The following is a 12,074-nucleotide window of genomic DNA, read 5'->3' as shown; positions in this document are numbered from 1 at the left end:
TTAATGTTCTTATAAAGTAACTTGAACTAAGTTTCAAACAAAGAAGAAAAACTAAAGTATTTATAAGTATCTGATTTATAAGACAAAATCACCATTTTGCAGGTTCTGCTCACCTCCTTCAGAATAACTAAACATGTTGTGACATTGTTTCTTATCTTGCTACAAACACTTAACATTATATAAAAATAAGAAATAATAGTGACCAAAATTAATATTTTAATAATAATAAAGCATAATAATGTTAAAATGCAATGGTCAATAATATTTCCTGTATTGAAAACAAATCCTACATAAATACTTCTAGGACTTTGTTAAGTATGAGATCAGAGGTCAGTAAAGTCGATGTAATTATGTGTGTTAAATAATAAAAATATATAAACTCAGGCATAGGTTAGAAACTGTCAGAAGACTTATAGTTGAGAATGCTTCTTTGAGCAAAATCTAGCTTTATCTAGCTAGTGAAAATGCTAATGTGCTTTTTGAGGCAGTTATTGCCAAATTAGCTGTCATTACATGACACATTATTAGTTACCTTATTATGTTTTAACCCTTAATCACAGGTAAATTTGTATCATTTCTTTGTCACATATAACAAATGAAATCAGAAAAATTATTTTATTAATTAGAATTTAACTTAATTTAGCTGAGTAACTTTTAAAGACTTGCCAAAATGACCATTGGGTCATAAAGTCCAAAGCTCTTTAAAAGGTTTATGAGAGCCCTCAAAATAAATATCAGTTGAATTCATCAAACATCAGACTACAATACTGTGGTAGCCCTTCTTTAACCACATTAAACCAAGTGAATCTTCATTAGTGCAGACAAAGCGTCTGCAAATTAGTCTGCGATTAAGTTAATTTATTACTGAATTACTGCTACTATACTGAAATGCAAAGCAAACATGAAATACTTCTGAAGTGGCATTAGGAAAAGGAGGCAATATATATCTACAGCTGGTAAACAATACTTAGACTTAGACTTACTTTATTATCATTTTGCATGCACAGGGTGTATACAGAACGAAATTTCTTTGCATACGGCTCAGAACAATGTTTTGAGGTTCTAATGTTATGAGGTTACTCCGGAATATAAATCTAAATATAAAATATAAAGTGCAGGAATGACAGTAAAATAGAAGTTATTTAGCTGTGTACATGTGCAAGGTATACGAATACATTTCTGGATAGAAATTAAAAAAAAAAAATTAAAAGTAAAGATAGATTTTTGAAATAAAATCTACCTTCATTTTGAAATGTGATTATGTTTAAACTTCCGTGGACATGTACCGTATCCATGTTTATTAATTTTGTCTATGAATATTATTTGTTTTTTATAAATCACAATGCAGTATCATTTTAATACAAGAAAAGGCATAATACCTGTCAAGCATTAAAAAAAGCCAAAAAAATCAAATTAAGCTAATTTGAGATCAAAACTAACATCCACCGTCCAAATTGTTTTCCCAAAAATGTTGCTTGTTAAAACTCAAGTTTTTTTTTTATTCACTCCATAAGCTCACAGCCTTTGAGAGGTCAACTAAAAAGTTAATTATCTGGCTCGCACATGCAAACAGACACATACACACACCTGTGAGTGAGTGCATACTGTCGAGTTCTGAAAACAAGAGGGGTGTATTATGTTTAGGGTCCTATAATGTCAGCCGTTTAATGTCAGAACAATCTGGTCTGGCACTTCAGCTCAGGATTCATGGTAGAGGGAACATGGAATCCCTTTAGCTCAGCTGCTTGGCGCTGACAAGGTATCTGGCCTCAGATTCATTTAGACAGTCAGCAGAAGAACACCAAGAGTCAGCGAGCCATATGGATCAGACCGTGGAGGAGCAGATATTCACTCCACCTCACAGGGGAATTCTGTCCCCAAAGACAAAAGCCGATGAGCACAGCATATTGCTTTCAGAGGACCTCTGTTTCTGCTTTGGATCATTTTACCTGTGCAATTAGTGTTTCCTCTCCTTTTGCTTGCTTCCATCTGTGTGTCAGTTACAATACAATCTAAACCACATTCTGCAGGCATCTTACTCCGGTCCTGATAGCTTTGCCTTTGGAGTACCTGCAGGCTTGAGAGTCAGTCTGTGTCTTTAGCACTGTAAATGCCAGAGGGCAGAACGGCCAAATTTCTGATAGAAGACAGAAAAGTAAATATAAAGAATATTTCACTTAAAAATAACTACACTGCTAAAAACAATGCTTTGCATGGTTAAAAATTTAAGAATTACCTATTTTCTATGACTGTTTTTAATATTTTTACTCAGTAGAATTATTACATTTGATATGTATAAAAGTTTATTTCATCATAAGAGATAGAATAATCATAAAATTCACTTATGGATAAACTGACATAAAAAGCTCAATTTGGATCTGCTTTGGTCAAGAATAGGCATTTAAAAATAGAGGAAACCGCTTTTTAAAAAATATTATTCTTTGATAAAGACACAAGCACCTTCCTGTGTTTGACAATAAAACCATCAAGTGCTACTTCAAACAGCAGAGACAGCGTGAAAGAAAGAGGAAGAAAGGGAATCAAAGGGTTTAAATGGGTTTGATCTTTAAGCACGTTAACACCTTGTCTGGCCATTATCATATCACACAATCAATTATTTATGGAGAGCGAAGCAAGGGTCAGATGTTACCTTTGTAAACATTGGCTTCCCATGCTGGGTGACCATGGTGCACTGATCACAGTCCAGGGTGATGCAGGAGTTGTGGAAGGACTCCTTGGAGTGTTTCAGGATGTAATGGAGCTCGGTGACGCCGCCCTCAAAAACTGTGCTGAAATAACGGGGTATCAACGTCCGGCCGATTGCTGCAGGGAAGGGAGAGGAGAGAACAGACATGCTGAATACTGAAGGAGCCCAAACATGAAATGATGTGAGAAAGATAGGATCAACTTATGGACAAACAAAAAGGTGCTGCTGCTCACCAACAAAATCCTGAATTTGCATGCTTCATTTTACTCTAAATTTGCAGGGTTTTTTTCTCAACTGACAGGAATATAAGGTCTATTAAAGTAGCTTAATACCTTGCTTAAGGATCCTTCTGCATGTGTTGTGCTGTTCATTTAACCAGCAATATTCCAACAGGGAGATTTTGCCACAGCAGCCTAGGAATTTATTTGTCTATTAGTTAAAGGTTGCCACAGTCTTTTGGAAACATTAATAACCACTTCAACTTTTTTTTTTAAAAAATAGCATGTTACAGCCACTAACCAAACTGTATTTTATTGTAATTTTTGTAACAAAGCAATATAAAGTAGTGCTTAGCTTTAAAGTGAGAAAAAAATTAAACATGTGTTAAAACTTTATGATAAAAACAAAAGTTGTGGTGCATAAATGCATTGAACACTTCCTGAGTCAAAACTTTGTAGAACCTTCAATCACTGTAATTACAGCAGTATATCTTTTGGGGTATGTATCTAATAACTTTGCACATCCGCACACTGAAAGTTTTCTCCATTTTCTTTGTGAAATAGCTCAAACTCAGTTAGTCTGGCTGAAATCTTCTATTCTTTCACACAAGTGCCAAAGACTGTCTACTGGATTTAAACCTGGACTTTGACTGGGCCATTCAAACACATGAAAATGTACTGATCTCAACACATATCATTGTAGATTTGGATGTTTTCTTAGGTTTATGATACAGAGGGGTAAATATATAATTTAAAATGTATTTATTTAATTCATACCAAAATTATCTTTACTTGTAATAATCTTACAGGTACACCTTGAATGCACATGTAAGTAAACAGTATCGGGTTTGTATCCTGTTAAATGTATTTGTCAATAGAAAACCCTTTCTTTGTTACTTAAACTGCTTTGCTTTCTGAACCGTAAAGGAATCATTTGGTGATTCCTTTAAGCGCCTCTTCGGCTTGTTTTGAAGTTCTGAGCCGAAGCAGAGAGACAATTAGTTTGAGTCTGCATTAAAAACTGGAAACAGCAGGAGGGAGGTAGCTGGCCTGGATGCATGCCAGGACTGGAGCTCAAAATCAACCTATTATTTTTGCACAACACCTTTGTGTTATCAGGTTAAACAAGTGAGATAAAGGGAGATCATTACAAAACTTCAGAGAGACTGGTTTGCACTTTGAACAGAACCAACCTATTTCCTGCTTCTTGGAGATATTTTAGGCTAGACTAATTGCCTCTTGGCTCAGCACACAAACCGCAATAAGAGTGCTATCTGTCTGTTTTTTTTTACTTTCAGGAGGAATGTGAAATAATCTATACACTAGCTAGTATGTAAGAATTTGTGAATTTTGTTCAGATTCTATTCAAAAAACAAACAGCAGAGCATGTGCATTGTTAAAAATAAATATTATTTTATGTTACAACATATATCACAAAATAAGATTTAATAAATATGATGCATAAAAACATAAAACACATTCATAAATTTGAATGTGTGTTTTGATGAGGTTTGTTTATTAGGTGGTTTTAAACTCCCATTTGTGTATTAAAAATGTTTTTTATTGGTATAATGTAGTATTTGATTTTAAATGTTGTGTTTTCATTCACTGTATAAAGAAAATAATCATAATTAAGAAAAATAAAGGCTGAAAACAGTCTGTGTGTAGTTATGTTATATAATGTGTTTCACTTAGTGAAGTGAGTTACTGGAATAAATATTCTAACGTATTCAATATTACCTTACCTTATTGCCATAAAATTGCCATACCTTAAAATAAGTACAAAATGAAAAGCTGCTAAGGCAAAAAAAACAACTAACAAGCTAACTAGTAGTTGTGGTTATCAAAGAAAATCACTTTTTTCTGTTATGGTTTCAGATTAAATTGTAAATATGAGGAATCCATTAAAAGCTTTAAGAAGACAGGAACAGACCAGGTATTCCAATGACTTAAAACAATATTTTGTGTTTACTGTATGACATCACCTGCTGTAGTCCCTGACAATCATAGGAGCAGCATAGTTATTAGGTCTGCTGCTTGGCTGCTTTTAATTAGAACATAAAAAGGTGAGTCCTGATGAAACTTCACAATGATTGTAAATTTAAATATATAATCATGAAAAAAAAAAAGACCTTCTAATTGAGGTCGGATGGAAATGTGAGCGTTCAATTCAGCGGAAACTATTTGGATATTGTTGCTGTTATTGATATAAGCTTCAGCATTTCTGCCACTAAAATCGATACTGCCAGTAATAGTCCATCCAACTAGTCACATATATTTGCATGCAAAGCAATAAATGCATTCCACTTAAAATATTCCAGCAAACCAAAGTTAGCGTCCAAGCATTCTTTAGTGATATTGATTTTTATAAATGTTTGCAAATTGATACATTGTTATAATTCAATCTACCTTGATGTCTTATTTTCTCTCTAAGTATAATAAATAAATCTTCCCATCCATAAGTTAAAGTCCAAATAATTCACAACCCTTGATATTTAAAGATTTGTCCTTAAACAGTAAACGTTTCAGTATATCACTCTCCCAGAAAAGGCTATCTGTGTAACATGTATAGTTCAGGTTTGACATAATCTTCAGGTGAGTAAGACTGCCTGGAAAAATGCAAAAAAGATTTCTTCCCCCCCCCAACAGGTTTTTTAGGATAATAAGATTCCACGACTTAGTGTAGTGTTAAACTGACTTATTGAGACAGACAGTTTCTGCAGTGCAAGCCTTCTGCAGAAGCCTGAAGAGACAATGAGCAGGCTGCATGATGAAAACCAGAGGAGGAGTCAGAGAGGGAGAGACTGTATTCAGTGGTTTATAGTCCTCAGGCTTTGTCTGGTTCTAGCTTTCCTGAGCTAGCTATGGCTTCAAGGAGAAGCACAGATGATACAGTATTCATGCTACTCCACTCTATGGATGTGTTGTAAAGTCCTGCCAGAAACCAACTTCTGAAAATGTGGGTGTATTCTACAAGTCTTTCAAATTTGACTTTTTAATAAAGGATATATTAGGATTGTTTTTTTGTGAATAAGTTATTTTGTGAAGAGAATAAAAAAATTTACATCAGAGTAAGTAGCTTCAAGAGGGGTTTCAAAAGCTATGTCTCACCACATGTTCTCTCTCTGCCAAAATGAACAGAAAAGAGGTCCAGAAGCACAATAGGTTTAGGCAAAGTAAGGCATGTGCATTTTTAAAAAACAAAATCATACAAGACTTGACGAACAGCAAAACAGAAATTAAAAAGTAAAATCATCGTTTAACAAATGCCTTAAAATAGTGCTGTCAACATAAATTCACCTTCCCGCTGCTTAAAAAAACGTACAAGAAAATGTATCTTTTATAGCAACAGCATGAAGTCACGCAGAATTTTTTAAACAAAATTCAACTTCTCACATTTATACAGTTGCAGAAAAAAAAAAATCATCATTACAAAATTAGCACTTAAAAAAAAAACAATTGTTGACAACCCTAACAATTAAATGCATTTATTTATTAAGTACTTGACCACATCTTCTGGACTTTCTAATCAATAATGCATTTCTTTTTCTCCGGGGTATAAATATGATATCACACAGAGGCCCACTTCTTTAGCCTACTGGTCACAAGGCAGAACAATGACACATTTTACCTTGACACCAGGCCCGGTAAGGAAGTTTGGTATAATTTCCAAAGTGTCTTGGGGTAAAGTCCCCATAACAACTTTTAATTATAACTTTTAAACATCCCAACTAACAGTTTGGGAGTGATGCCAGAAAAAAGTATTAAGTTATCACAGGCATAAACTGGGGTATGCTAAACTTTAAATCTTAGTTCTACATCCTCAGTTTAAAAAGCGAGAAATTTTAATCTTAGAATACGGTGATAAAGTATTACTCTGCCAAACATGATCACTGTAACTGTAGAGATAAACTGCAGCTGATGGTGATTTAATGATCTCCAATTAATCAATTAGGACATTTAAAGAATTAAAGTATTTGTTAGTAAAGTAAGAAAACGGCTAAAACTAGAAGACAAGACAATTTACTCAGAATCTAAAACATTGTTTTTGTTGCACAACTAAATATGTAGATTAGTCATCTGCACACCACCCACAGAGAGCATCTGCATCGAACAGCTTTCACTTGGAAGAAAACCTGCAGCCTCCACTTGTGACTGCAGACCTCAATGTTGCAGTTTCAGTTACTTGTTGAGCAGATGTCCAGAACCAAGAATAACATCTTGGCAGCATATTCTTAAAGAGCCTACTTCTGTTGCTCTTATTTCTCTCTAGCTATAAGCTACACACTGTGGTACACACACACACCTGAGAGCAGCTCTGCAAACACCTGCTTCATCCAAACATCACCGGGCAGTTCCACTTCAGCAAATTGACTTGCTTAAGGGCAGCTACTTATCAAATGCAGAGGGAATCGGAAGCGGTATCTGCTCCATCCTGAGCTGATACTTTTCTCTTCCGCCTGCAAACTATTATTGCCCCCACATATGCAAATCCCAGCAGACATGTCTTAAATTTGATTTACATTTCAAGTTGGATATAATATATTTGCGCACTAAAAGGGCAACGATGTTATGAAACTCAGGCTGTACACTGATTCTTAGATAAGAGGAATGATGAATCATATTCCACCCTAAATTGATTTCTACACATCTATAAGCAGAAATAAAGAAAACATTTTATACATAACAGATGCCTGAAGTTCCTGATATAATTGCAATGTAAACATGAGAAATGCAACTTTCACATTATTTAGAATCAAATAGGATAAAACAAAATGCAATTAAACATTCTCAAACAAGAGTTCCCATCAGAGAACTTCTGCAGTTAGAAATATACCTTAGATTGAAACAGTGACATCACTTAAAAAATGCAAAAAATACAAAAAAAATTAACAAATGTTCAGAAAAGTTATGATTTCACAAAAATATTAATTTGTGTCATTTTTATGGTGGAAAGTAATATTGATGAGATGCCAATTAAAGTGCAGGAAGGACCTGAGGTCCCTCCTGAGCTGTATGGAGCAAAGAGCATCACATCTATTAGCATTTTTTGGATAATTGTTGTCCTTCCTTCTGCACATTTGACCACCATGCAATGAACTATGCTTTAAACATGTAAACAATCTGTAGTTTAAGATGATTTATCTGCAGGGTGACCAGTCTGTATAGTGGGGGGGTGGAGGGAGATAACTATTGTTCCACCGACTGCAGTTTTCTGGGCAATCTCCGATCCTTAAAACGTTTAGGCCAGCCAATTGTGGTGATCCCAATAGGCAGTCCCAATTTCAAAAACAGCTTACAAAGGGCCCTAGATTGTATTTAACACAATAAAGGTTTGCTAATATTATGAATGTGTTTTCAAGATTCTCTGTTCCTGATTGCAAAAATCATGGGCAGCAATGGCACAGGAGCTAAAAGAGCGTCACCTATCACTCTTATTAAGGTAACATTGTTTTAAAAGTACAGTTCAAATCTACAGAATGGTATATCTGATAGGCAGCCAGCTGCAGGCTAGCTCTCTGAACCCATCTAATTAAACAGCTAATATTAGCTTCATATGCTTTGTTGCACTAAAGGTAGCAGTGAGGCAACCGGTGATAAAATTCTGCAGAATAAGAAAGTAGCACTACAGTTAGATTTCAAAAGTGCTCTATAGTTTTGCTTGAGTCTGCGTCTCAAAATCAAAATATTAAACAAATGCTAAATATGTAATTATTATAAAATTATTCAATACTTTTAATTTGCTATTATTATTTGTTTGTTTTTAGAAGATTTTAGATTATGTTGGATATTTTTAAAGTAACTTACTTAAAATTGTGGCATTATTCCAGCTAATCAAACTGCTAGAATCCAATTGGTAGTATGTCAGATAAAAAAAATTAAAAAAAAGATTAGGGGGAACATTTCTAATAATCCGATACACTAAATAATTCAAATCAATTCCATTAAGTTGACATAAGTTGAGTTACACCAGATCAGTAAAACAAAAACAGTCTAAGTCCTGATTTTGGCAATGTGAATGTGAACATTTTGGGATTTTCCTGCTCATCTAGTGGAAAAGGTCTCTCTCTTCTTCTCCATTTTGCCGCACTTCAAATCTTCATTATTGGAACACCGGTGCAAAACAAAAAAATTGGATGGCCACATTATCCAACAGCACATGGTCTCTGATTTCAAGCAATAATAATCCATCTTAGAGTCAACACTCTGCTGCCTAGAATTATGCTCTCTCGCTTTCCCCCAGGGTGGCTGCTTGGTCAGGAGGCAGTGGAGGTTGGAGGCTGGGGTGAGGGTGTTGGGAGGGTCTAGCCTGGGAATAAAACTTCATTTAGAAGTGAAATGTCCCCTAAGACACTGGCTCAAGAGGATTTTGTGGTCAGACCCGGATTCTAGGGTCTAAGACGTGGATGATGTGAGTGGCTGGGCGCGGAGGGGGAGCAGGGGGAAGAAACAGGGGAGGGTGGACCCATGACTGGCATGTTTTTTAAATTCGATAAAGTCAAGCATGACTAAATAACACATAAAATGTTTGGCATCGTGAGCAGCAACTGTAAGGAGGAGGAGGGAAAGAAAGAGAAGGGGGGAGTGTGCTTGGCGTAGATGACTGTGTAAATGATGCTCTTTCGCTCTCTCTGTATCTCACAGCCTCCCTCACTTGGTCTCTACCACGGTTGAAAAACAAAGTACGCCAAGGAGTGGAGCTGACTGCTAATGCAGAGGAGCTCTGAGGAGACGAGGGGGGAGACGGGGAGGTGGGAGGAGGGTGGAGAGTGGAGGAAGGTGGGGGGCGAGGAGGGGTTGTAGAGATTGGGACTGAAAAAAATGAGCAAAGGATGAAAGAGAAACAGTAAGAGGAAACTAGGAGAAAAGCTAAAAGAAAAAAGTAAGCGCTTGTCGATGAGGGAGAGAAGTCTGTCTGTGGGGTAGAAGGGAAAGAGATGGAGAGATTGGGAGAGGGATGCTTAGGTGATTCACAGATCTGCTCCCTGCTCCCATCTCACCAAACCATGCAGGGGTTTTTGGTTGCGTCTCCTCAACCAAAACTGTTCCAATAAAAGTCAGTGTGCGTAACTCCGGGTGACACAGTGATAGATAAGCATGTAATAGTAGCCTTGCTAGCAACTCTTGGATCATTTCAAGCACAGTAGTCCCGTGTTTCTCCTCAGATAACTTCTTCACTCAGGCTCAAACATGTTCAGGCTCCCTCTATGCTGCAGGCAAACACTGGAGCTGGGTTGATTTTAAGTCCTGATGCATCCTTAGATCCCCCACAGAGGAATTCAACACGCATGTGTTGATCAGGGTGTTAATTCCAACATACTAACATCTATTGGGTATGTTCTTTGTAATCTTATCCAAAATGAGACAAAATGTATTCAAGCAACAAAAGAAGTCCAGTTGCCTTCTACTGAAGCATTTAGGACTTCCATGTCCTGAAAATCCTGGACATGGAATCTTGGGGATGACAGGGGACCAGTGTGAATTCTTTGTTAAAAAGATAAATAAATAAATAAATAGGTCATCAACAGGAATCTCTTGAACATGGAAGTAATTGATACCATTTCAGGTGTGTTGTACCAGGATGCATCTGAAAACTGCAGGACATCCACCTTTCAGTGCAAAACCTCAAGATTCAAGACCTATTATAATCAAATATTATGGAGGTACAAACACAAGACAGTGCATATAAAAAAGTTACATCAGAAACAATCTATGCATTGGAATTTCACAATATTTAACTTCAGTAAGCTCCCATAAATCCTCAACTGTCTGCAACTGTTCTTTTATTTGCAGATTAGTCACAGAAAAGTTTGCGAAGTTCTCATTTTTAGACAGAATCTTAAAGAAGCTGTGCATTTGAATAAATTTCAGATGGTGATTGTAAATGTATTTGCAGTAACAGAAAACTGCATTATATATCACAAGTTTTAAATGTGAACACTATAAATATCTCACACTGCTAAGGAGATTAGATTGTCTGTTTAAAGGTTCAAGACTGATTTGTAAAGAATCAGATTTAGAAATCAGATCAACAAAGTTTGAGAAAAATTAGTAAACCCTTATCATTATCTCATGTACAGCTTAAAAGAGGGAGAAATAACACTTCATGGCTACAACTGTCTATTTGTGATCCTGAGATGCTTAAACTTTGACTTTCATTCCTGAGCAAATAAATTGTCTCTTTACATGCAGGAACAAAGAACATTTATAATCATACATTAAAGTCCATCACGAACTTTTAAAACTTTAGGAACCCAGGCAGTTGTAAAACACATATTATGAAAGTTGTCACTGTGTCTTTGAGGAGCTGCTTACATGAAGGAGCCAATGGAATTAGTTTCACCGATTTATCTTTCCCCAATACCCATTTTGCTGTAGACTTCTATCTTTTACACATTTGAAGACACACTTTAACCTTTAAAAGTATCTACTCATAAGGCTAAATTATACAATTTAAGAAAAAATAATAATAAATACAATTTTAATTAATTCAATGTTTTTGTAAAAGTTCTCAAAATCTGTCATTTATCTACAAGTATTTTCATAATAAAAAAGTAGCATGATTCACTTGTCAGTAAAGAAACCACTTAGTACAACACAAAACACCAAGATAAACTCACACTACACTGCTCTACTGCAGCAGTGTCACTGTGTTCTACCAAACTCTTTAGCCAGTAATGATGTTCAGGGTGCTTTGTGTCTTTCAGACAGTGTCTAAAATTTATCCCCCTGAGTTTCTGGACAGCCTGCCTTGTTCCAACACAGGTTTGAAAAGATTTGAGCAAGCTGCTTTGAGTTATAATAACAGTCAAAAACACATAGCTTCAGTGTTTATTTCTAAACGACTATATGACTTGGCACATAACACTACAAGAAGTCAAACCCTGGTTTGAACAAAGCTCAGGTAAAGCACACAAAACTCAGAGAAAAGGAGAAAGACAGAACTGATGCATAGAACAGTCAGCGACTGATTTTTCATTCCCACTATGTCCTCTATCCCTCCCATATCTGGGCTGAGATATGTTCCAGTTAAGACTTATTTCTCAGCTAGTAAAATACTAATTTGATGAAATATTTAATTTAACAAGCAGACAAATCTAAAATGTATAGTTTAAATTTAATGCATTAAACTGGCCTCTGGTATTAAA

The 12,074-nt window shown here is 35.7% G+C and overlaps 1 protein-coding gene across 4 annotated transcripts in view; it reads right to left on the bottom strand.

Moving 5' to 3' along the window:
• ldb2a (LIM domain binding 2a) overlaps positions 1-12,074 on the bottom strand; it is a 97,509-nt gene that overhangs the window by 34,921 nt on the left and 50,514 nt on the right. For all 4 annotated transcript variants that reach the window (XM_028009399.1, XM_028009397.1, XM_028009398.1 and 1 more), the window contains exon 3: positions 2,651-2,823. In XM_028009399.1, the coding sequence (XP_027865200.1) occupies positions 2,651-2,823 (173 nt within the window). The remainder of the gene's footprint in view (positions 1-2,650; positions 2,824-12,074) is intronic.

The sequence above is a fragment of the Xiphophorus couchianus genome, chromosome 23 (genome assembly GCF_001444195.1).
Source record: "Xiphophorus couchianus chromosome 23, X_couchianus-1.0, whole genome shotgun sequence".
In the NCBI taxonomy this organism is placed as follows: Eukaryota; Metazoa; Chordata; class Actinopteri; order Cyprinodontiformes; family Poeciliidae; genus Xiphophorus; species Xiphophorus couchianus.
This window is presented reverse-complemented; position numbering and strand designations above follow the sequence as displayed.